This window comes from Thermobia domestica, chromosome 15, assembly GCF_964235325.1.
Source record: "Thermobia domestica chromosome 15, izTheDome1.hap1.1, whole genome shotgun sequence".
Classification (NCBI taxonomy): Eukaryota; Metazoa; Arthropoda; class Insecta; order Zygentoma; family Lepismatidae; genus Thermobia; species Thermobia domestica.
In genome coordinates, this window is record NC_137468.1 from 170,273,014 (window position 1) to 170,300,131 (window position 27,118).

The 27,118-nt window shown below is 33.9% G+C and overlaps 1 protein-coding gene across 4 annotated transcripts; it reads right to left on the minus strand.

Moving 5' to 3' along the window:
• Window positions 1–304: 304 nt before the first annotated feature.
• LOC145671353 (uncharacterized) lies at window positions 305–26,640 on the minus strand. 4 transcript variants are annotated; one of them, XM_081740406.1, is made up of 3 exons: window positions 26,418–26,640; window positions 20,203–20,734; window positions 305–4,346 (listed from the first exon to the last, which is right to left on the minus strand). In XM_081740406.1, the coding sequence occupies exons 2-3, from the start codon at window positions 20,637–20,639 to the stop codon at window positions 3,035–3,037; spliced, it is 1,749 nt and encodes a 582-aa protein (XP_081596532.1). In that variant the 5' UTR covers window positions 20,640–20,734; window positions 26,418–26,640; the 3' UTR covers window positions 305–3,034. The 4 variants fall into 4 exon arrangements, with proteins under 4 accessions (XP_081596532.1, XP_081596529.1, XP_081596530.1 ...); XM_081740403.1 differs by having other exon boundaries at window positions 20,203–20,760; XM_081740404.1 differs by having other exon boundaries at window positions 20,203–20,760; window positions 26,501–26,628.
• Window positions 26,641–27,118: the final 478 nt, after the last annotated feature.

Here is a 27,118-nt window from a genome sequence, read left to right on the forward strand (position 1 = left end):
TACTATTTTTATTTCTTAGCCAATTTTGTATTCGCCTGCTTAATTTCCTTCAGAGTCAGGAAGTAGGTACCGAGCCAAAAACTAGCCATATGAACAGAGAAGATCTGAGCTAAGCCGGTTGCTGGCCGAGTTTGGCTACCATATTCAATCTTTACTTCCTAGACCATGAGATAATAGCTCACTATATTTGGTTCAAATGCATCCGGTAATTACCGTCTCACATATACACTCGTAGACTTACACTGGGAGATAAAAGAGTGGTTTAAAACTGGGATCAAAAATAGAACGCACTTCATGTTCACAGAAATCATTTTTAATATCACTGCACTAACAAAAGGAGAATGCATCATCCTCGTTTCTCGGTTATACCATTGTCTTGCAATAACAAACTTATTACATTTAAGTAGGAAATTAAATGAGATTGTAACAATATCAGCACGCCATACTCACACCTACTGATGGACAAATATCCAGGACGATATTTTTCGGGAATATTCCCGCGAAGATTCCCAAAATAGGAATTTTTCCCGGAATTTATGTACAATCACAAAGAAAATTGCATTCTATTACTATATTATGATTTCAAAGTTAAATTCGTTTTTTTTTTATCACAGTGTATTATTACAGTTGTCTCAAGAGGATTCTTTAAAACGTATATTCTAAACGATATTATGTTATCCACATTTTATTATATTTAGAGAGTATCCATAAGTGTATATTTACTTACAATATATTCTATTAAAGTATGTGGAAAAAAATAGCATACTAAGACCACATATTTTTACACCACTAAACAGTTTAAATTTATAAGTGAGTGGATTTTCTAAACTTGTCTCTACTACTATTATTATAAACATATTAAATTTTTAAATGTTATAAATAAGTTAGATCGGGTAACTGCCACAAAATAAATGTCTCACCAATTTATCAACTTTTGCGCATACATATTTATGTTCACAAAAATTGCAAGATACTGATTTATCTTTATAATTTAGCACATGACATTGCCACACACGACCATTGTTCCTACCTATTTCTCGAAATTTCATGCGTTAATTCACATGTAAGAGAAGTCCGAGTACATTTTCAGAAATCCGAGTCAGAGAGAGGTGACAGACCGAAGTCTATTACTAACGATGCTTCGAGGTGTATTAATAGTACGTGATCTCTATTTCTACATAATTTGTACGTTTCATTACAAACTGGTTCCTTTTCATCATTTGTAAATTATTACTTTGGTACTTTTTAGTGCAAATGGAAATGAAACTAATAAATCATATGATTAGTTATACAAAGTACAGTCAACAATTGTTATTTTTTAACCTTCAAATTATTTAAAACCTAGATGTAAATCTCAATAAATGAAAAGAAATTAATTAGTCATACGGTTCTTATAATTTGGAAGATAAAGAAATGGAATTAAATTCCTTCCCGGGAATTTATATGCCAGGAGAAAAACCCGGCAATATTCCCATTTTTCTTTCCTTCCCAACGGGAATATTCTCACTGCCCATCACTACTCACACCATATTCTAGCTACATCGCGTCGCTTCGACTATTAAGAGAAGCATTTTTCTGTTTTTTGTATTTTCTCGCAAAATCTGACAGGAATCAATATGTACATAAGAAACATCTAAACAGGTTACAAAATATGAAGTAGCTTTCAAGGAGTCAGTATTTCCGACTAAATTTTTGGCCAAGATACTTGATTTTAAAATGAAATATTTGTCCAAGTGACGTAAATTTGATATACAACAGATTCATGTATGTTTATTCATGTGTATTAATATGCGTATATATGTACGAATGCTTTCTGAAATTTTTTTCGTTTGTCTGAAATTCGCTCTCTAACTTGTGTTATATGATAACTAACAAAACTCCTTCCCACAAAGATAAATGAGGCTTTACGTCTGAAAGTGTTAAAATGTCGTCTCGTGATTCTGCTTTCCTCGCAGATTGATTCCTAGCATTCCCCGTAAATTAAAATGAGTTTTGCAAGACTGATTTTTCAATAAGTTCCTTTTCATACCTTTTACACGTCAAAGGCCTCTCGTCTGTAAGGTGCATTTGTTCCCATTATAAACTTTTACAAATACCTGTTGTACAATCTTTGTGGAAAACTGAGTACTTCTTACTAATTGAGTCGTGTGAATTTCGTATCTGTTTGAATATCGATTTTGTAATCTAATGTGATTTTTTAATCAATAGCAGTCCGCATTTCTCACACATATTTCCCGCAAATCTTAGTAAGTGCGTTGCCGAATGTGGTATCCGTTAAATTTCTCACTACACTTTTGGCAGTTACCTAGTTTATTTATCTGGATATAATAACATATGTTGCCTAAGTTGAACTTCGATTAAATGCTCTTTTACGCTTAGAAACGTCAATACCAAATACTAATATCCTCTAAGTTGCATTTTACACTCTTGGAATGTTGTAGGTTTTTCTCTTGCATATATTTACATATGTTACCAAAGATCAATTGTCAATAAATCTATTTACACTCTCCTAGCACGTGTGAGGTGTTTCAGGTGCATGTGTTAACATGTGCCTTGCAAAATCAAATTTCCACACTGTTAGCAGGTTGAGGTTTTCACCTGTTTGTATTATCATGTCCTTTTCCAAGGATGATTTTTCTATAAAATTTTCCACACTCTTTGCACATGTGAGATTATTCACCTGTATTAACATGTGCCTTGCCTAATCTGTACTTTCGGTAAATCCCGTTTCACACTGTTGGCATGTTAAAAGTTTTCCACCTGTATGCATTAGCATGTATTTTGTTAAAAAATGATTTTTAAAAAATCTTTTAGACTCTTCGCACGTGCGAGGTTTTGCAACTGTATGTGTCAACATGTGCCTTGGCAAATGTGATTGTCGACTGAATCCCTTTCCACACTCTTAACATGTTTGAAGCTTTTCAAAGTGATGTGTAAACACGTGTGTTGCCCAATGAGATCTTAGAAAATCCCTGTTTATACTTTTAACATACCTGGATCTTTTCACCCGTATGAATTAACATATGATTTTCGACTAAATCCCTTTACCCACTCTTGGCATCATTCTGTAATTCACCTGTGTTTTAACATGTGTCGCCAGATGTGAATTTTTAGTAAATCCCTTTCCACACTCGTGGCAGAAGAAAGGTTTTCGACCTGTATGTATTAACATATGCTTTACTAAATCTGCTTTTCGAGTAAATCCCTTTCCACACTCTTGGCACGTGTGAGGTTTTTGTCCCGTATGTATTAACATGTGAATTGCCAACTTCGATTTACAACTAAATGCCTTTCCACACTCTTGGCATTTTTCAGGATATTCACCTGTGTGTTTTAACATGTGTTTTGCCAAAGATGATTTTTCAGTAAATTGCTTTCCACACTCATGGCAACTGTAACGATTTTGACCTGTATGTATTAACATATGCCTTGTCAACTTTGATTTACACCTGAATCCCTTTCCACACTCATAGCATATATGAGGTTTTTGACCTGTATGTATTAACATGTGCCTTCCCAAAACTGACTTTCGACTAAATCCCTTTCCACACTCTTGGCACGTGTGAGGTTTTTGACCCGTATGTACTAACATGTGAATTGCCAACTTCGATTTACAACTGAATGCCTTTCCACACTTTTGGCATTTTTCAGGGTATTCACCTGTATGTGTTAACATATGTGTTGCGAGAGATGATTTTTCTAAAAATTTCCGACCACACTCTTCGCACGTGTGAGTTTTTTCACCAGTATGTGTCAACATATGTCTTCTCAAATCTGATTTTCGACTAAAAACCTTTCCACACTCTCCGCACGCATAAGGTTCTCCATTTGTAAGAATCAACATATACCTTTCCAAATTTGATTCTCGACTAAATCCCATTCCAGGTTCTTGGCGTGCTAGAGATTTTTCGACTCCATGTATTAGCACGTCCCTTGCAAATTTTGGGTTTAGACTAAATTTCTTTCGATATGTTTGACATTCTTGAGTTTTTTCATTTTTGTGTAATAACATGTGACGTGCCAACTTCGATTTACAACAAAATCCCTTTCCACACTCTTGGCATGTTTCTCGGTATTCACCTGTATTTTTTAACACGTGTGTTGCCGAATGTGATTTCCCAGTAAATGCCTTTTCATACTCATGGTACGTCTGAGACTTTTCGCCTGTATGTGGTAAGATGTGCCTTGTCAAACACGATTTTCGGCCTAATCCGCTTCCACACTCTTGGCACGTGAGATCATTTTCACCTGTATGTATTAACCTGTGTTCTGGCAAATGTAATTTTCGACTAAATTCCTTTCCACACTTTATGCCTGTTTGAGGATTTGAAACATATGTATGGAATCTGAAAAGAATTATCAAACAAGGAAATGGAAATTGAGCTTAATATTTGGTACACTAAAGAAACGCAAATACTTTGCTTCTAAAATATAGAGGGAATGGGGTATAACTGTTTTCGTCTATTTCTCATTGAATACTAAATGTTAAGCTCAGGAAAGCATTATACATTGTATTTTGAAGTCTGATACTATCTTGAGATTCCCTGACATCTATTAGAAACATGAAAACAGTACTATCGACGGGTTTCAACACCATTTCCGTTCTTCAAACCAGAGAATAAACTTTCTTTTGATTCTTAAATTCTAACTACGTTTATATCTGCGATATCAGACTTAACTCAAGTACATAACAAGATAAGTTGAGTTGAGTTGATTTTAGTTTAGCGTCCCTTTCAGCAGCGAGGCTATATGAGACGTGGACCTACTGATTAACGTGGAATCCGAACCACATGAGCTCCCGCCGGGAATCATAACAAGATAAATATGTCACATTATGCAATAAATTTGTCATTATTATAAGTCAGAATGGAGATCCGATGTTACTGAAGATGTCTATTTATTATATCATAAATATTGGTTTGAGAAATTTTCTAATTGCAACAAATTCTTGCAATTACCCCTACCAGAAACTGTTATTATAATCGGAAGGAATCAAAAGTAGACTATAACAATTTTAAAATTTTGCCAAAAATACATCGCTCTACTAGGTTTATTAATCTCTTCTAGTGCTTTTTAATATCATTGGAATTTTTTGGTATATTAAATTGAAGTGCATATTACATTTTCACTTCGATTGGAATATATGTACGTGGTTAGATGTTATACATGCCTAAGGATATTTACGAAATAAAACCTTTTGATAACCTCTTTTCAAGTACTTGTAGCTTTCACATCCTCGTACAAAAAATACATATTATGTTAAAATTTGATGGCAAGATACTGAGGATATGTATTGCATCGTTCGTCAACCTTGTGGTATTACTGTTAGAGGCCTCAAGAATTTTGAAGGTTCTCGGACTGTAACGTTATTTTTCAACACACAGAAATAAGTTTATTTTTAATACTTTGAAAGTTAGAAGACAATGTCACGATAAATGCTCCATTCTGTATATTAAAAACATGAAGTACATATGTTAAAAATTACATTATAAAAAGTAAGGCAACTGTATGAAGTAAACTTTCTAATACTAAGTGCCTATATTCAAGTGGAATTTTATAATGTACTTTTATTGAAACGGGAAGATTAAAAATTCACGTTAGTCATCTCTGGAATCTCTGTCGTTAGAAGAAATTAGAATACCATTTAAAATGAACTGTCGCGTGTACTATTTTGGGAAATACCACATTTATGGAAATGTTGGGAAATACCAAATTTTCGGAAATACAAAGGGAACAATCTGTATATTATTTCTCAGTACGTAAACTTAATATCCAACTTGTATCTAACTAACTCAGGAAACGGGTGAAGAGCTTGAAATTAAATTTTAATCTCCAGCTAGCATTATCTCTCAATCGGCTCTTTTCTTTCATGCTTTCTTTTTCTTTACATTCTTTCATTAGAATGAGCATCATATCAGTAACAGAAAGGGTTTAAATTTTTCCCCAAAACGAAGTATCTAACGAGTGGATAATATTAGGGAGGTGAAATTTATTATATAGACTTATTATTGAAAATTACTGGCCAAGTGATGTACGCTATATGGAATGATTGACGTAAATTTGTGTATATTTATTTAGGTTGCCATATAATATAAAAATTAATATACAGACATCCATCACACATCATCTTATACAATTTAATTATCACAGTTTTTCCAGCATAGAAGAAACTTTAGGAAAACTGAGCTTCCATGCAGATGTCACGAATGTTATTCCGCTCTTAACACAACTGAAGCACAACATATATGGCTGTTACAATATTTTAGCATGTGCAACATGTGAAACTGCAGAATATCTGGCATTAAAGTTAACATGCTTTTTCAAGAAAAGAATGCATTTGCATCAGTTTTCTTGTATATAACGTCGTTTTCCAGTTTCTCACCCGTCCATTTACTGATGTGGTGCATTCTACTTCTTGGGAGAAATATGTCAAAAAATCAAACTTTCTTGGTGCGGAATTCACATTTATATTGCGTGTTCCATTCCTGAGTTATTATACAAAAACCTTTATGGGAGAAGACGTTGTGGGCATTCTTTACTAAGTGCATCTATGTAGTTTTACGAGCTACATACGTAACTTCTTTTAAATAAAAACTTGTAGGAGTAAAAATTACATGATACTCTATGCCTAATATGGCGATGAACACTAATCATTTATAACCCCTTACAACGCAGATTCAAGAAAAACAGTCAACATTTGATATACAGCATTAGGAAATATCTTCTTTCTGCTCCTTAACCAAATCATTCTGATTAAGGTAGACATTTAATTTTATATTATCTCAGTAAAGGTCACTCTTCATGTTAAAAATGCATCCTGAAACTGGTCGACATTTCATTCCAGTAAGAAGACAAACCGAGGCACTACGAAACAGCATAGCCCCACTTGTATTTACTGCATCAACTGTGAAATTCGAAAGTTTAAGTTATGCACCGATTTCCGGACATTCTATTGAAAAGGTCGCAACCTCATAGCTAGTGTGTGTTTTGCTGGCTACAACCATATAAAAAACTTGTTAATCATACGTTCGCGAAAGTATGAATGAAGACCGAAAACTGTTGGATAGATTGCCATCTCTATTTAAAATTTTGGAAGTAATTTACACTGTGTAATTTTTGCGGCATATGTTAAACAATAAAGAAAATAGAATACACCCTTCCTCGTTAAACATTAGTACACATAGAGTAATATACGAAACTCACTCATCCTGTGATTAACCGAACCCAAAGGCTCATAGTCCCAGAAATAAAAATTCTCTGCCGGATGTCATCTTAGACTAAACTAAGTCCTATCATTGCATTAGTATCACCCACATCATAGGATCTTGTACAATATTCTCTTATCTTTTCTATATCTAGCAAACCACCTACACAGCTTTTTCTTTAATAAGTTTACAATCCTCATGCGTATTATTGATGCAAGCAGCACAACCACTATATCTGGTCTCGTACTACTGTACATATGAACTATAACTACAGCGACGTAGATTTCTTTAGTTCACCGCCCCTTAATAACTTTTTAAAAAATTTTGTTTTCAAAATTCATTAGTCTTCTTTATTGTGTACTAAAACCAACTATAAAACACGATAGACTGGTTTCGTGACAATGTTACATAATCCAGCTTAATAGAAGATGAGATATGTGGAACAATTATCCTCTTCTCAACATCGACTTGTATTTAAATGGTTGCAGATGAGAAGATAGTTCGTCAACCTGCTCAACAGACAGTTTGTCCTTCCTACTCGATTGCAAGTAGTGTTGACAGCTCATACGTTAAAAAATACTACTGTAGCTTTGTGATAAGTCTATTTCAGTATCTACATTTCATACCATGATTAAAGGAACAATTATTAACGATATACATTACAAGCAAAGAAATTTTCTCGTAAAACGTGACAACATTGGTACTAAGTTTAAGAATTTAAAAACCTAGTAAACTTTGATGACACACATGTGAACACATTTATTGAACGGGAGGCAAGGATCAGAAACCCATGGGAAGTTGCTTCTAATTCGCAGGTCCCTTTCTCTAAAAAAAAAAAAAAAAAAAAAAAAAAAAAAAAAAAAAAAGCTCAGCACCGCCGTACCGCCGTACTGCATTATGAGAGAGGGAGTTCTACTTCAGAAAGATTCAACAGAACCTGTTTGCTTCTTTTTATTTTACTTATTTGCATTGTATTTGCGTGCTTGAGAGGTAATGAAGTTGCAATATTCAGCGGACAATTATCGAAAAATTAGAGGAACAAATTTGCTTTTTACCAACGACAATGCTCACACGAAGGTCTGCAACAGGAAGTGCCCATTCGGATAAGCAATCCGAACGAGATACCTGTAACCGTAAGGCCTTATTGAATACTAACTGGTAAACATAAATTCACGTTAGCTTAGGACTACCGTATAAAAATTATTAAGTGGCAAGACAATTTTTCAGTAAAAGCAGATCTTTCCTCTGTAAACTTTTATTTTAAAAAATGACGTGAACATTAGTTTTTGAAAAGAGCTTGCTTTTGCTACCTTAAAATTCTGTTCATGATATTCAAGCTGTCTCGTTTTAAACAGGAAAATACTTCTCTTAACCTTTGTTTAGGGTGTGTTTTGTTCTTAAACAGGATGTAGCCGAACATAATGTCAGTTTTAATACATAAAGTTCGTATATCAGACAGCCACATTGATATACTATTTATGGCACTTTGGTTTCAGCGTTCAATTATCTCGTTTTGTAAATTAAAATATAATTCAGTTTTACTGAAATAAGATGTCCGATTTAGTCCTTGTTAAAAAACACAACCTGGGAAAGAAGTTGGTAGTTCGTCAGGTCACATCGCATTATTAGATTCGCTATTTTATATTTTGGGAGTTGTGCGAACTAGTGATGATTTGCTCTGTGGCCTGGCAAGGAAATTCTATCCCTCTCAAAGAGACGAAATTTTCTCCGGTGCCTATCTCCCCCCATATACAATGTGCATTATCAGTAACTTCTCAGTACTATTCCACACCCTCCTCGCACAAAACTGTGGTAGTATCGTACAATTGATGACAAGGGTATGCCTCATCAGATGTATGATTTTGTATGCGTAATTATTGGCGGAGATAATCACTGATCACTACAATAACCAGTTTCACAAAAAAAATTGGAGACATATTTGAATAACATGCGCTCCTGTAACCTAGAAATGACCATGTTTAAGTCAGAGGATGTATGCATAAACCCGAAGATGAAATATTGCACAGTATTTTGACATAAAATACCATTAATAAGATAGAGGAAAAGGAAGGTTTGGAATTAGATAAAGTAAATATTAGACAAGGAGTGATGCCTATGGTTAATCATTGAAACGTCCTCTCATCCAGTCTAACAGCGGTCTATGGGTTATGGAACCCAGATCCAGTTTCTCCTGTGTATTACTCTTTCTGTGAGATCCATCTTCATATTGCCTTTCCATCTCCGCCTAGGTCTTCCTAATGGTCGTTTTCCGATTGGTCTTCCAGTTAAGACTGAAAGCGTTCCTACCCTTTCTTCCATCCTGGCTAGACGACCTGTTCACCTGAGCCACCTAGACTTCGTGACCCTAACAATGTTTGGTAAACCGCATAAATTCGCAATGTAGTTCCTTGTTAAGAAGTTTCCGCAATTTTCTATTCCCCTTTCTCTTCGGTCCAAACATTCGTCTCAGGCACTTGTTCCAAAATACGTTCAGTCTATGTTCTTCCCTCAGAGTAAGCGACCACGTAACCATACAGAAAAACATACATGATTATCGGAAGTTCCAATGATGATAAATGAAAGTCGTTTCCTACACAAGTAATTCATTGTTGCTGAAGGTCTTAGATATTTTCATTCTTCTTGGTTCTCTTTTTTATTTCCAACCTATCAAAAGTCTTATGTTTCATTTCCTACGCAATGGATAGATCTCACCTACCTTGCTACTTGTAAGCTTTGCCACGAATAATGCTATAATCTCCATTTATCTCTTACGATCTTGAGCTAAACAGCATTAGCAATCATCCCATGTACAATAGAACACATGGAAATATCGTACAATAGAACAGGACTATAATCAAATTTTAATCCCCCTGGATACTCTTTCCGTGGGTATATTGCCTGTCAACACTTATTTGTAACAGCCACTTTCATGTTCCACATTTATGCACCTAGGCTAAGAGAGAGGATGAAGATGAATGAGGATGATGGAGTAAGGAAAGTGCAGGACACGGGTTAAGTCCAGAAAACCCGAGGAAACAGTGTTCGTACAAAACAAAGCCCACTTGCCAGGATTTGGAATAAAAACAGTGCCCCGTGCCGGAGTGATCACACTACTATTGAGCCACTATGGTCAATGAAGAAAGAACGGATAAAATTATTTTCGTGAATTTTTTGGGCCAAATGTCATTCAAGGGTAGTAAAATAAACTCTTTTGTCCATAAGCTATTCAGCCGTATAGGGTGTATGATGAGACTCGCCATCATGGGATATAAACTTCTGTGACACGAATCTTTACCAGTGAACTTAATTAAGCCATATATTAAACTCTTTATAAGAGCTGAATTTTTGGTTGGTGTACTAGGAGTTCTTTCGTGACACGACATACATCAATATCACAATTATCACAAAAGTGAAAAATTCCCTAACATTAAAAACAAAAAATCAAGTGTTTCTCTGTGTAATCCACATTTTACATTCTTATTTACTAGCGTATCTTATATATAAAATAAAGTCAGTTTCAAATCGATATAAATTAATTTAAAAATATGAGGTTTATATAAAAATAAATTTGAGTAACATTTGAAAATTGCAGATAAGCCAGTGAAGTACTCCTCCCTATGATACGAAAGGTTATTACCGAACTTTCTGACCACAAAATAAACATACGTTCTATTGCACTTAATGTTTCAGAAGACTCCTATTAACTAGTCTTGAGAGTTGAGTCAAGACTGTAAGTCACTTGACTGTAATTTATGTCCTCCTCAGAGTATTAGTGAGTGATCACCAAGGGCGCCAAGAGCTCATTTGGGCTACGTGTATATTTCTGAATACAGATTCTTATATGTACTTTTTATAGTTGTATGTATTGTTATAAATATTTCTATGAATCCTTCCCCCCCAAAGTTACACAGAGAAATCGGCGCCCTTGGTGATCATTTTACTTTCGAGCACCCGCTTATAAGAATACGATGCAACATTACGTATAAGCATGGCACTATTCATTCCTGTTACTCAAGGATTGGTATAAAGAGCTTTATACCAACATAACTTCACGATTCCATATTATTTCACTGCTGAAGTCTGGTGTTTTGCAAAGCTAAGCATTAAGTTGCGTTTTGAGTAGATGTAAATAAACTGCTCTGAGCGCACTTTCAGCGCACTTTGACGTTTGATGTTTTTAGTTAAAATATTTTGCGGAACTTGCGATACCACATAAAACACAGACAAGTTTGATTTTTCACAGGGCTCTATCCCGCAGAGGATAACACTACGTAATCACTTTTATGACATTAAAGCCATTTAATGTTATTATCACCATTTAATGTTATTATCATCTCTAATTGTTCTATAAACAGTTAATACAATTTACAATAATCTTATATTCAGCTTTTTTCTTAGTAATATTAAGCTTAGAAGATAATCCTGTAATAACTGCACTACCTGTAGTTAAAAATGTTCTAATTGAACAAACAGTGACAGGAATAAATACATGAATAAAATGAGATTTTGCAGATAATATTGATAGAGTGATTAAGCCGTAATATACATATTTAACAAAAGGTATTTTTTTATTTTTCTTCTTTAAGCTATATTCCAATTTTTGAATGATATCTTCTATTAATTTGACTACTTTTTCTCTTGGAACATCTAGGCAAATCTAAGTCATCCATTTATTATATAATAAATGGCTAAGGTGTCTAATTCAACTAGTAATACTTTTATTTCGAAAACAGAAGTTACATTATGAACCAGACAACAGTAATAATGATTTAAGTATAGGACTAGTTGGATTTTATAGCACTTATTTAACTCCAAATGTTACTAATGATGCGCGGATTAAATATGGTGATAAAACTGTTAGTGTGCCTAATGGACAATATAGCTTAAAGAGTCTTAGTGACTATTTAAAGTCTCAATCCTTAAACATAACATTAAAATAAGATCATATAAAAAATAGAGTACAATAGAAACAGGTGATATTGATGTTATAATAGGAAATATAGGTACTGTTCTGGGATTTGAGTATTATAAATTCTTTAAAAAAGAATAAGCAATATATTGCAATAAAATTACCAAAGTCCTATCCTTTTGATACAATTAATGTTCATTTAATTTAGCAGATGGAATGATTGTTAAAGCTTGTGATTATACCCATGGAGAAACAGAAGTAATAGCAATATTTAAAACAAATGTGGACTTCAAGCATAGCAATATATATGAGCCTTATCCTTTATTATTTTTCCTTTAAGAGGTGATACGATTGAAGAATTTGAAATTACAACAATATATGAAAACGATAGTATAATTGATTTTGGTGAAGTAATAAAAACAGTACTTTTACAAAGATTTTCTCTTAAATAAATATAAGAAGAATGTGTTCAATTGACGATTGTATGTTTTCTATTACTCAAAATGAGCCCACAAATTTAAACATTGATCATATATTGAGATTGATCGTGATGATAAGAAATGAATGAAATGGTCAGATGAAGAAGGTGCGAGGAAATGGGAGAACCCCGAGAAAACCCACAAGCACGGTGTTTGTCCACCAGACAGTTTACACGGCGTGAGCTGGGATCGAACTAGAGACCCCAAGTACTGGAGGTGAACGCTCTACTACTGAGCCACCGCGCCCCCCGCCAAGCAATACGTGAGTTTGTTGAAGGAGATCATGAAAATTTACGACCGGACGATTTGGGTTGTCTGACCGAACGAAAAGAAAAATATCAACAAATATATCTTGGTTTGGGGCTAACGAAACGTTACTCCCTGATAAACCACATACAATTTTTGATGAGCCCCGTTAACTTGACGCGTCTCAAAAATCATTCAGAGACTTAGCGGACGTTCAGCATTTATAGATATCAACCATAAAAAATGAAATAAAAGATTGTCTATATAGCAAATATGAGTACTATGGATTATTCGCTTAGTGTAAACGACATTTGCTAGAACAGATCAAAGATAATCATTGGTATTATTATTTGGTGATTTTTTTTAAAAAAAGACAAGATAATTTAACGCTACTAAACTTCGCCAGAGTGATGAAAAGATGTTTGGTCATTGGTTCGAAAATAATAAAAAGAATTAATTCATTACGTTTCTAGAACGTATTCCGGGCCCACACATCAAAAAGGCAATTCAAAGAGGTAAAGAACAAAATGAAATGAAATCTTTTGAGTTTTACGTGTCACGGATATGCCGGTTAGGCTAAAGAAGACGGTGATGACGAGAAATGAATGAATTGGTGGAATGAATAAGGATGGAGGGAACGGTTGAACCCCGAGGAAGCCCACACACACGGTGCTTGTCCACCACAGAGTCCACTTGAAGGGAGCAGGGTTTGAACCCGGGACCCCATGCAATAGAGGGGAACGCTCCACCACTGAGCCACCGCGGCCCCAGGAGGTAAATGAGAGAAATACGATATAACAAGAGGTATATAGGTATTAAAAGGATTAATACTCGGAATATCAATTTGAGTTTCTGCTGAAATTTATATCAAATGTAACAGAATTATTTCACTCAAGATTTTAGACAATATCGAGAAGATAATGCTACGTTAGAATTAAGAATAGAAGAAATCGAACAAGATATGCAGAGATTAAAAATTCAAAATGTAGAGCTAAAAGATGTTGCAGCATCATATACTAATGACAGTTCAATAGACAATTGTTTAATCATATACCAAAGAACAAACTAAATGATCCTTTTCCTTATTATGGTAGCCGATGTCAAAGAATTCTATATATACCGCTTACTGACGCATATGAAAAATACAAAGATCATGAAGTAAAATACGAAACGTTTAGAGATCCTAACAGTATTAAGCTGTTTAATTTAATGCAACAAGAACTAGATATTCGTAAAGGTAAGGGTAATGAGTGTTAGACACCACTCTTAAAAGAGTTGATTAAAGAAACTAATAAACTGCATGACTGGTTATTCTGTTTAAATAGGTTTACCAAGCGCAGATTTGTAAACTTCTATAAATAATAATCATAAAAGCATGAACTAATTTATCTAAAGTAACATCAAATGCCATACTCTTCTAATTTAAACGGATTTTAAATAGAACAGAGGATGCCCAAGGAAACCTATCTTTAAATTCTAAACCAAAACCTACAGTTAAACGTTGGTTAAGTAAAATATTTCTGCAATTTACTTTATCAGCAGAATATCTTACCAGATCTTCCGATAAAGTTTGATGTGATAAATGATCCCAATTAACTTTATCAGCATGTTTTCGTACAGATTCTTCTCAAAGTGGAACAAACGTATAAATTATTTCTAAGTCAAGTTTATCACTAAATTCACTAATAAAATCTTCAGACATATTATAATTACATACGTGTTTCCACTCAATTTTATCAGCAAATTCCCTTATGAAATCTTCTGATTAATAAGGGTATACACTAATCACTGCCCAATCAACCTTACCTGAAAATTCTCTTATAAAATCTTCTGACAAAACTTTTTTCATATATTTTTTAATTAATCTTATTTTTGTATTTACTTATGAAATCTTTTGTAATGTTTTGTAATTAATACTCATCTTCCTAATCATTATAACATATAGAAGACACCGCTCATCTGCTAATATGCTTAGCACCTCACCTGATAACTTCATAATATGCCAAGAAAGAATATCTGGCACAAGCCAATTGTTAATTTATATAGCATCTTTGAATAAATTACCTAATAAATCGATAGGGATGGAAAAATCAATTAACTAATCACTGTAGCTAAATAATCGCAGATTCGATTAAATACACGTGTAATAGATAAGACTTGATTAGAGTATGGAATATTCAATTACAATTCTGTAGATAAATATAATTATTTTCATATTTATGTAAAAGAAAACATTCATTTTCGAAGATTTTCTATATAAATATGGATAAACATTGTGATTTAATACATGATAACAGCATTGTGATTTAATACATGATAAGTTTAACAACAGCATTAATAAAAAAAGAATATTGTTAAAGGAGCAAGAAAGAAAATTAGGTAGAATATATACATAAGAATGAAACAGGGATAGTGAACTTGTAAACGATAATATTGGTTACAATAAGGTAGTTTTAAAAAAATAGTGTTATATTAAATAATTCGTGATTTTAAGAGGTATTTCCACAAAAGTTGAAATTCTAATATAACACCTAACAAACGTAAGGATTTTGGCAGGCGGTATGAATATTACCAGTTGTATTAATGTTAAATAACAATTGTAATAGTACTGTAAAAGTAATGTAATAAAACTGAAAATCATATCAAATGGTAAAGGCAGAAACAAGATGATGAAAACTTTAAGTAAACATACTGTAGTAGAATTAAGAAAAATATGCAATGAAAGAGGATTAAGAAGATATTCTCGACTATGAAAAGCAGACCTGATTGACCTTATTACAACATGAATAAAACAAACTGTGTTATCAGTTTAGCCATTTTATGGCTAAACCTTGCAATTTTGAGAAGAAAGTTGCTAGAAAAATTGTCATTTATCCAGTTTTAGCTATTTTTCTGATGTGCCAGTCATTTTCTGAAAGAGTAATAACAACAGCACGGACATTCAAAATTGCATCTTTGTTTTCTCTCTTCACACTTTCTCACACACATACACATCTAAACCACTCTCCACTTTCAGAAATGGTCAAAACACTGGTTGTTCACGACCGCCCCTCTGAATGGCTGTGAACTTGATTATTTTTTAAAAACTTCCTGTCTAACACTATAATTTTTCTTTTGGTTGAAAGGTTTAAAATTTGACTCTGTTTCTTGCAGAATTGTTTCATTTTTAGAAACAAGGGGAGATTCATTGTGCTTAATTATTTCAAGATCCAAGCTGAAATATCAGAGAGAAGTAAACTCAAATAAAAAAAAAGATAGAAAGAACAATGTGTTGTTGATATTACGCATAAAGCATTTTGTCTTACGCATATAGTAATTGAAGTGATACCTTACTCTGCATACAGTATGAATACATTCTGCTAATTTATTTTCGACGGTGTATATACATGCTCTGACGCATTTGGTTAAAATTCTTGACTTTTTTTTTTTTTTTTTTTTTTACTTTTTACAGTGTCTTATCTTACGTTAATAAATAGAGTTTGTAGTAGTAAAAAACATTTCGTGAAACATATAAAACTTTGTGTTAAGAACGCACGCACATATAATATGGATATACAGTTTTATTCAAAAGATTCGGCAGCCACCGTTCTTTTGACGGTAAAGATTCAAAATTGATCAAAGTACATCCAGGTTTGTTTAATTCCAATTGTGCGTAAGAATACAAAGTTTATCAATGAAAAGCGGATTGCCATAAATTTTTGAACACGACTGTACATACTCTAAGGGAAAGGAAATTCTGCAAAGTTATGAAATATGAGAAAATTTAAGCTTACTTCAGAGGAGGGAGTCCAAAACAATCACATGATAGAAAGAAGGTTATTATATTGTTTATACTAAATATCTTTCTGCATCTGATAGCCTATGAAAACGATACATGGCTATTAGAATAAGAAATATGATGCAGACAACCTAACTTTACAATTATTTCTAGGATGCGAAAGTTCGAAAAATGTCCAGAATGACTTAAGAAAGGAGAAATATTTGGTTTGGGTTCATAATTATGTCGTGTAGGTTAAAAGGGGAGTATGTTTAATAAAAGGGATGATTATGTCAAGAGCGTCTTCTGACCAAGATCCATATGAAGTGCCACCCATAAGTTCTCGTGTATGTCTTTTTCAATAGGAATATTTACGTTAAAACTATTTCGAAAGTTCTATGTAGTGATCTCATCTCTATGTAGTGTTAAGACAAGAAATTTCTCATCTCTAAACTCGTCTTGAAATTAAATTGAGAAATAAATTTTCAAATTTGAAACGAAACGAGAAATATGAAAAGTGTTCGTTTTCATTCTGATTTCCGAGACGAGACGAGAGATTTCTCAAGTCTCGTGGGCAATACTTGTAAACTCGAGTCTCATGGGCAACATTATATCCAAGTCTTATTTCTCAATATTTTAGTCTAAAAATTGATAAAGTAATTGAGCGAATATGATGAAATGGATTTTTCAACGTCTAAAGACCCGCAATTCATTACGCAATATACTCCAACACTAAATACGATGTAAATACTATTATACAGGGTGCGGCACGTAAAACCGGCCCGTAAAGTGAACACATAAAATGAAATGTAATGTATTGAATATGATTAACTACAACACATAAATGAAATGTAATGTATTGAATATGACTACTCACCTTCACAGCAGCCTTCACAGCAGGTGCTGAAAGTGTCCTCCGCCCACTTCAACACACATGTGAGCACGATTGAGGAGATTCATATATACCCTTGTCAGTTCTTGTGTTGTAATGCTATTGGTGACATCCTGCATCCTGGTCTTGAATTCTTCAATTGTGTGTGGATTTGTTTCGTATACTCTTCCCTTTAACAGTCCCCATAAGTAAAAGTCACACGTGGACAAGTCTGGTGACCGAGGAGGCCACAAGCCTTTGCTGATTGTCCTCTCTGGTGTAAACATCTCACGCACAAGGGACAATGATGCAGCTGATGTGTGGCATGTTGCACCGTCCTGCTGAAAGTAACATAACTGACGCTCCTCTTCGGTCAAGTGTGTATAAAACTCCTCCAGGATTCTCTCTCTTGGTAGGAAGGTAGATTATTTAAGTGTTGCCAAAAACACAATATACCAGAATATTACGACGGGCCGGTTTTACGTGCCGCACCCTGTAGCACAACCTTCATTTACTTCTCGTGATGCGGTAAGATTTTGATGTTCTAAATTAAATCAGGAAAAAATTAGGACACATATTTTGTAGATAAATTAACTAAACGAGACGAGATCAGACCAGAAAATCTATCCAAGAATCGAGACGAGAATTCAATGAATTCTTAAGAATGGGACTGGAATGTGAGTTTTACAAAAATTTAGTTACAAGACGTAATGAGAAAAATTATTTCCTGTCTCGTGGACAATACCAGCTCTGACCTTCAGTAACGTTCTTCTTCACCAGTGTGTACATAACTTAAAATGTTCTTGTATAAATTACAGTTTTCACATAAATTTAGTAGATACAGGTGTAGAAACAAATACTTGTCTCCCTTAAAATAAGATGTGCTTAGATTCGTAATTGAATGTTGTGTATCCTGATCATAAAAAAATTGTGGAATGAGAACATGAGGAAAATGAAAAAAATTAGAAAACCTGCGGGCATGATATTAGCCACATAATTACATGGCTTGGGATTGAGACAGACACCCCTCATACCATATGTAACTACTCTACTACTATACTACAGCATGCGTCTCTGCGCCCTATATTACTCAGGGAGATAGGAATATAAATAGGGTCTGAAAAAGAAAAGTCTAAAAAAGAGACGCTCCATAATTTTCCTTTTTGAAATAAATCCATGACTACATATATATATGAATGTATGATCGGTTTTGTTTAATTGAAAAACTACTGGATCCTTTCAGTGATATTGTCCGGTCTTAATTGAAATACAAAGAACTTACAGGATGCACAAAGTCACGCCTAGATTGTGATAAAACCATTTGATATTCGTCATCAGTTATCATGTGAAAGAAATAAACACAGTAAAACCGATAACACACTCAAAATCTATTACATAAAAATTTCAATAGGATACAACATATAAACGAAATTACATAAAAAATATAAAGAATATAAGCTAAATAAAATAGAATAAAACATAACTGAAATCTAATCTAATGCAGAGTTAATAAGTTTCAAAATTTATTAGCATACTCCGTTATAACTTAGAAACATCTAGGATCAGAAAAATAAAATTTACTAATACAGAAAAGAAAATGTAAAGTAACAGAATTACGGTTAATACTCTCACTGGCTACATGGAAAATAGTTCTGTGCACAATGGGGATAGGCCAGTGGGTAACGCTCTTGCCCGCAGTTGGTAGGTGTGTAGATCCAACCCATGGGCTAGTCTTTCTTGACTGAGACATTCTTTCAAGGCAAATATATGTTTGGACGACCTCCTTTCTCACGTGTTGACAATGTTGGTTAAAATTGATTGAAATGTAAATTAACGTCGTATGCTGGAAGTTCGTTAATTAAATAAAATGTAAGCGTCCATGTGCTGCCCACTTTACTGTAAATCGGATGCACCGCTGATGAATCTTTGTTCACTTTCTGGAGAGTGTTTGAGCTTTTTTAAACTAGATTAGAATTGAAAAACGAGATATGGGGACGGATGGAAGTGGTCTTAACTGGAAGAAGACAGTAGGTCAATTTTCGTTTCGTATTATTGCAAAACTACAATCTATTTTGTGCAATGTTTAGATTTTTCACTTCTGTTCTTTCTGAGATATTTGAGGATGAAAATACACGACTTTCGAAAATTCGCAATCTTTAAAAAATTCCAAAAAAATCAAGTACATGGTTCTCAGATCAGAAATTTGTTTACGACGTTGTCTATTACCTAGTGTCTATGTAGACAAAAAACTGAAGTGAGCCTCGTTTATTTCGTTTCAAAATGTACATCACAAAATAGGCATTTCCAAGTTTTCAACCTCAATGTTAAATTCTTCTTTTTTCGACGTTCTAAAGTAAGTCTCAATGTGCAAAGAACATAAATGTTGCCCATTCCATTATCTTTCATATGCTTTTAGCATGAAATCATTATCTTTAAGACCTAAAAGTTTACAGCGTTTAACGGAATGCACTAAAAGTTCAAAATACGCTCAGGGGCTCATACAAAATGACCCCTACGACAAAAGCTGCAGGGCTAAAAGATAAATACCCGTTTTCAACTCCTAAAAAACAAATTTTGTCAACTAAAATTATTGGTCGATTGAATTTGGATTGTCCATTCCATAAACAAAGTCTACAGTAAAATGAAAAAAGAACATCTAATGAAGTATTGCAAGTGTTGGAAATAGATATTTATATGAAACATAAATCTAATGAAATAAACGCGTTTAAACGTACCTGAACTTCTCAGCTTTGCTTCCTACTTGTCGCATATCTTGTTCTTGAACGTCCTCTTCTTGATCGTTCTTATCTCTAATAGTGGCAGATATGTGACTGTTGGACTCTTCCGTGTTGTGTGTAAATTCGAAAAATTTTTGGTCAATGTTACTGTAAAAATGTTTTGCATTTTCAAGTACATTAGCTGTTGATAAACGCTCAAACAAACTTATTGCTTTCGAAGTTAATTTCCAATCTGATATTGTTTCATCCTTAATACATTGTGAACCAAAATCTTTCCCTTCCGTTACACTCTCTCGATCCTTATATTTAACACTTATTTCAAGGGGATCATTATAAGCATTAGTTTCACAAGTACTTAATTTATAATTACATTCTTCAAATGAATTGTTTTCTGTTTTCATTTCAACTTTAAAAAGAAAGTGTTCTGTTTCCATTTCAGCTTTATTGAAAGCAAAGTTGGAATAACGAAAAGGCGTTTCACTAGCACAAAAGCTGTTCACTTTGCAAATTTCACTCCTGATCGTTGCATCTAATATTCAAGAAAGACAAACAAATCTGAAAGCAATACCAAAACATTAAAATCAATACCTCCCAATGTTAATAATCAACAATTTTATAAACACAGGTAATAATGACAAATTATATTCCTTTTCAAGATTAAAGTAAAATAAAAACGTTTCGAAATTATGTTACATTTCTACTTAGCCAACTATTTAAATAAGTTTATTTTACTAAAATAAATGCCTGTCGACATTATTAGTTCTTTTGCAATTTGAACGATTATGCTCTTATTTGGATACAGAAACCAGCAATTTTTCTACATTACTACTGACAAAAGTTCTTTCCGATCTATAGTAACGATAAATGCACTAACCTCAAGAAGAAACATTGAAAGTGAACAATTTTGTGGCCCTGCATCTGAGCAATTGCCCGACACTGAAGCTTCCACTGTAGGAGACAGGCACGCAGCACAGTCATGCCAAGCCGCAACACTCCCCGTCACAGGCTTTCCAAAGTTCTTCTTCCATGCGGGAACTCTTCGTGAGACAAGGCTCCTTTAGGAGGCCTAATGCGCACAAGTCCATCGGTTACGCAACACGGGATTTCACTTGAATGTCTGTAAATAAATGGCACAAATTCCATGTCTGCTGTCATTTGTTGAAAGAAAATGCAGGTTGAGCGAAACGTGCGACTTATCGTCTTGTCTTGGCGCACCCACAAACGATTCTTGTCCCTCTCGTAGAGATGCGGAATGTCATGGCGATAAACGGGTGACGTTTGGTGATCATAGCTTTTATTAAAAGTTTATTGATGTTTTTGCAAGTAACATCGTTGCACCATACATTTCGTATGTAAGTCTTCTTTCTGTGTGAATACCAACGGAAGCACATATAGTACACTCAGAACGCGAATATCATTAGTATTTTGTTCAGCACCTGACCAAGGTCGTTTAATTTTTCAGCTCCCAAATAGCTCTTGATCACATATGGAAGGGGACGAACTACTGAGACCAGAAACATTCTATTGTTATCACTACGCACCCAATCATTTTCATTTTCTGGTAACATGTCTGTAAATGTCTTGGAAGTAGCACTATCTTCAGAAGAAAACCTGTTACTTTGTTTGCCGTGATTCCTTGCTTTTTCATAGTCAAGAGGTAATATCATATTAAATTATATTTTAATTTCCATTTCCTTCTGTTTCTTTTAACACGCTTGTCAAAAAAGAAGCTTCCAATTTACAACTTCAGTGACTTTTCACTCATGACTGATTTTTTTTCTTTTGTTTCTTTTTTAATTACTCTGTTACTTAGATTAAGAATGAAAAACGGTGGTACCAGCTGCAAGACACTTTGAGAAGTATTTCTACAAATAAAACCAACATATCTAGCGACAATAAACATACTGAAATTAGTAAAGAATTGCTACTAAAAGATAAAGCTGAACCCCCTTTACATTGAAACAGTTTGTATAGCCTAAAAAAGGGAGAAAGTATCTTCCGAAGTTGGGAGGACTGAATTAAACCTAGAGACAGGGAAGTCGAAACTTAGAAGGAGGAAACTACCAGGCTTTTCTGGCAACAAATAAATCCCTTTATATATATATATATATATATATATATATATATATATATATATATATATATATATATATGGTGCTTGTTTACTTTTGATGCACCACATTCTGGAAGATTCACAGGTAAAATGCAATACTTTGCATGAAACGAATATTGATAAAGAACAAATTTCCACAGCCGATAGAAATAAATACGAAGAAACGCGCTTTTATTTGATGTTTACGAGTGTAAGAACACTAGTGTAAAATTATTACAATTGCTTTACGACGGCTAAAATACGTGAAATGGATATGAAAGATGACTATAATAGAAACTATTTTTCACCGGCGTTGTAATTTTGCACAGCGTAAAAAAGATGTATATTATGTTTACAAGTGGAGAGCTACTTTTGTGAAACTGTGGGAGGTGCTATTGAAACTCTTACCATTGCCAAAACCCACTTCTTCACGCGATATTTGCTTATGCGTACACCTAGTAATGGGCAGTGGGAATACTCCCGGTGGGAAGGAATTTAAAAAATGGGAATATTCCCGGTTTTTTTATGGCCTATAAATTCCCGGGAAGGAATTTATTTCCATTTCATTGCTTTTCTTTCAAATTATAAAAACCATATGAATAATTACTTTATTTCAATATCATATGATTTAGCTACTTCTGTTTTAAAGAATTTGGAGGTTAAAAAATTTAAAACCCTTTGACTGTACTATATATAACTAACAATATGATTTTTAATTTCAATTTCGATTTGCACTAAACAGTATGGTAATTTTTTAGTATTGGGGGAGCAAAACTAGCAAAAAGTAGGATGATTTACGGAAGAAATTAATTGATCGCGATGTTCAAGTAGTCAGGAAAATATAGATTTTTTTTTTTTTTTAGGGCAGTAGGGGATTTGTATAAACCGTAAAGGTAAGTGGAAGTGACTTATGTGAGAAAAGAAAGTGAATTGTTGGTAACGAAGATAGAAAACAACGCGCCAGGCGGGGCTCTAAATCTTCTTCACTCGCTAACGCTCGCTCTGCAATGCTGTCTGAATTGTTGGTAACGAAGATAGAAAACAACGCGCCAGGCGGGGCTCTAAATCTCCTTCACTCGCTAACGCTCGCTCTGCAATGCCTGAATTTAATGTTGGTAACGTAATTTAACGTATGAAACCATAAAACAACCGCATCGGAATATCGCAAAAAAGTAGGTGCAAAAGCTGCCCCCCCCCCCAATGGTAAACAATAGCCAATAAGTACTAATTTACAAATGATGAAAAAGAACCATTTTGTGAAGTAATTTAGAATTATGAAGAAATAGAGACGAAGTACTATTAATAAACTTTTAACAACCGATAGTACTACACGTCGGTGTGTCTCTTCTCTCTCACTTGAATTTCTGAAGAGATACTCTGACTTCTCTTGCATGTGACTTAACGCATGAAATTTCGAGAAATGGGCAGGAAAAAAGGTTGTGTGTGGCAATGTTAGATGTAAAATTATAAAGATAGGAAAGTATCTTGCTAATATTGTGAACATTCATATTTATGCGCAAATGTGGCTAAAATTGTTTATAACATCTAAAAATTTAATATGTTTATAATATCAGTAGTAAAGTCAAGTTTAAAAAAGTCACTTACATGTAAATTTACACTGCTTAGGGGTTTAAAAGTGTGTGGACTTACTGTACCATTTTTAAAATATATTAACTTTCATAGGTCATATTGTAAATAAATATCAATTTATGCACACTCTCTAAACATGTAGAATATTAGGTAAGTCTTTACTTTGACTCCAACTGTCACTTTAATCGGTTCTTATAGGTTCAGTTACTTCCTGGAACTGTTTGTACGTGAGTCACTTGTTAGAACTGTTCGTGCCTTTGGTGTGACGTCTTAGTTCATATTTTTCCCACTAGGTGTTTGTGTAGTCATATGGTCGTTGGTTAGTAGTCACATGTTCTGTGTGCATGTATGTGTGTGCAGCTGTTTGTGGCATGCGGGAGCGCGTAATTGAATTGGTTGAATTGAGTTAGAGAAAACCTATCATAGTTGTGGTCTAAACTGAAGATATTTTCGACGTATTCTAAAAGTGGACGTTTATTGGTTTCTTGTTTGTAATAATAGCAAGTGTGCTCGGTTTAATAAAACGACGTGTGTGCGGAAAGGAACATTTTTCAGTAATGTTGAGTATTGTGCATGAGTTCTTGGTATCTTATTTTTTCGTGTGTGGAATCAGCAGTTATGAGTTCATTATTCATGAGATTTCTCCTATGGCGAAATGGTGAGTGTTTTCTTTTTTTAATTCATATTATTTTTATTCTTGATTTGTTTTGCATTTGAGTATTAGGCAAAGTATTTGGTTTGCTGCTGCTTGTCCTATTGTCTTGTTGAGATGTAATTTTTTTTTCTTTGTCATGCACTGATTTATGATTAGAGACGAGTGTTTTTTTTTTTTTTAATTTTTCCCTTCTTATCTTAGCTTTATAGTAGTGGTGTGATTATTTATTATTATTTTGGATGTTTTTATGGTACTCGAGCGGGGGGGTTGCGGGGCGGTAGCCCCCCATTTAGATCTCAAAATTCATAGTCACCGCTTCACCTGAATTGATGTTTAGTAACATTGTGGCCCTTGTACTTATAGTATAATTCTTAACTTCGTATAATAACATTGTGGCCCTTGTACTTATAGTATAATTCTTAACATCGTATAGTAACATTGTGGCCCTTGTACTTATAGTATAATTCTTAACATCGTATAGTAACATTGTGGCCCTTGTACTTATAGTATAATTCTTAACATCGTACATTACTTTCACTGTGTTAGTAATTGTAATCGATTCATGTGATCCGGTTCCGGGAGCAGTTTAGGAATGATTCCTAAACTGCTCCGGGAACCGGATCACATGAATCGGTTGAAGTCACAGTTGGAGTCAAAGTAAAAATTTGCCGAATATTAATAACATAACATCGTCCAGAATATACATTTTAAAGACTCTTCTGGGGACAACAGTAACAACATAGTGTGATATAAAAACGAATTTATATTTGAAATCATAATATAATAACAGAATGCAATTTTTTTGTAATTGTACAGAAATTCCCATTTTTGGAATCTTCCCAGGAACTTACCAATCACTACGTACACCTGTCTTCGCTGACGCGGCTGCTCCTTTCGGATGCACCACATCACGAAAGCTCAGTCCCCCAGCTTGCTTACACTCACTAACGCTCGCTCGACAATACTATCTGAATTACACGTTACTAACCTTACCCTTATAGAATATCGCAAAAAAAAGTCTGTTACAAACCTGGCCCTCCAAAACTAACCAATTGCCGAAAGTAAAATTTCAACAACTGCTTATGATTAGTGATGGGAAGAGGGAATATTCCCAAAGGAAAAGAAAAAATGAAAATTTTCCGGGTTTTTTCCTTGGCATATAAATTCCCGGAAAGAAAATTATTTCCATTTCTTTACTTTATTTTCCAAATTGTAAGAACCATATCACTAATTATTTTTTCATTATCATTTACTTCTAGGTCTTAAATAATTAGGAGGTTAAAAACACATAAATTCGTTCACTGTACTTTGTATAACTAACTAATAATATGATTTTTTAATTTCCATATCCATTTGCACTAGAAAGTAGCAAAGTACTAATGTATGACTGATGAAGAGGAACCAATTTGCAATCTGGAAATTCTGTAGAGGTAAAGTACCATCAATACACCCTGAACCACCGTCTGTAATAGATGTTGATCTGTCTGTGATTCCAATTTCGCTCTCTCAGGAACAATCAAATATTGAATAAAGAAATCTCTGTAGTTTTAAATGCATACACTTTTAAAATATAATATTTACATATCAAAAGTAGTGTTGCTTCTAAGAATGTTTCATTAGTACCGGTGGTTTAGGACCGAAGTTAATTTGTTTGCTTCTTTATACGTGTATATCCATGTACCAAGCGTTATTGGCGATTTTTTGTAACACCGTGTATATTGCTCGACATAGCCTATCTTTTCTAATTAGAGATTTAATAATACACAATAAGAGTACAGTAACAAAGCACAGTGTTCCTCATATCAATATTCTGTTTAGGCCTATAAGCAATCACACACACTGGCAACTTGAAAAATTTTTCGAGAAGTTACGTACCGTACGTTTTCTGGCACTTTCCTAATTTGTTTATAAAACTTATTGTCCACGTGTTATTTTTTTTATGAATATGTGTTATTTACCTTAACAGTCATCAGTTATTTGCTGTTGGCACCTCTTTCTCACCAAATTAACTCATTAAAATCCACATACAATTTCGTCAATAGGTGTTTTACAGAGTTACCAACTACAATAACCAAAAATTATGAATTATCGTTTTTAAAATTATCGTATCTAAACTGATTTTCACGAAGCTTTGCACTCCTTGTAAACAATGCAGACTGCAGTGCACAAATGTTGCCAACTAATTAAACAAAAAATGTTATATGCAATTTTGTGCTAAGAAACGAATAAACAAACTGAAGGGGGGAAAACAATGAGATTAAAAATAAAATGGCATGGGCTTGTGATAAGAGAATCAGGAACCATTTTCTCTCGTTTGCAGTGGCGTACGCGCTGTTCTCCTGAATCTTTGAACTACTATATAAACGCATACACGCATCAGGAGGAAGAATTGCAGAACGTTGAATTTCTTCTACCAGTGTAAATTACAACTAAAACGTACTATCCCCATCCCTAACGTTTCCTCTAGCTGAGAATCTACCTAAAATGTTAGGATTCAGAGCCATTATTGCATGATGACTTACTGTTCCTACTAGCAGATCTATGGTTGGATGGATGGATTAAAGTTTATAGTCCCC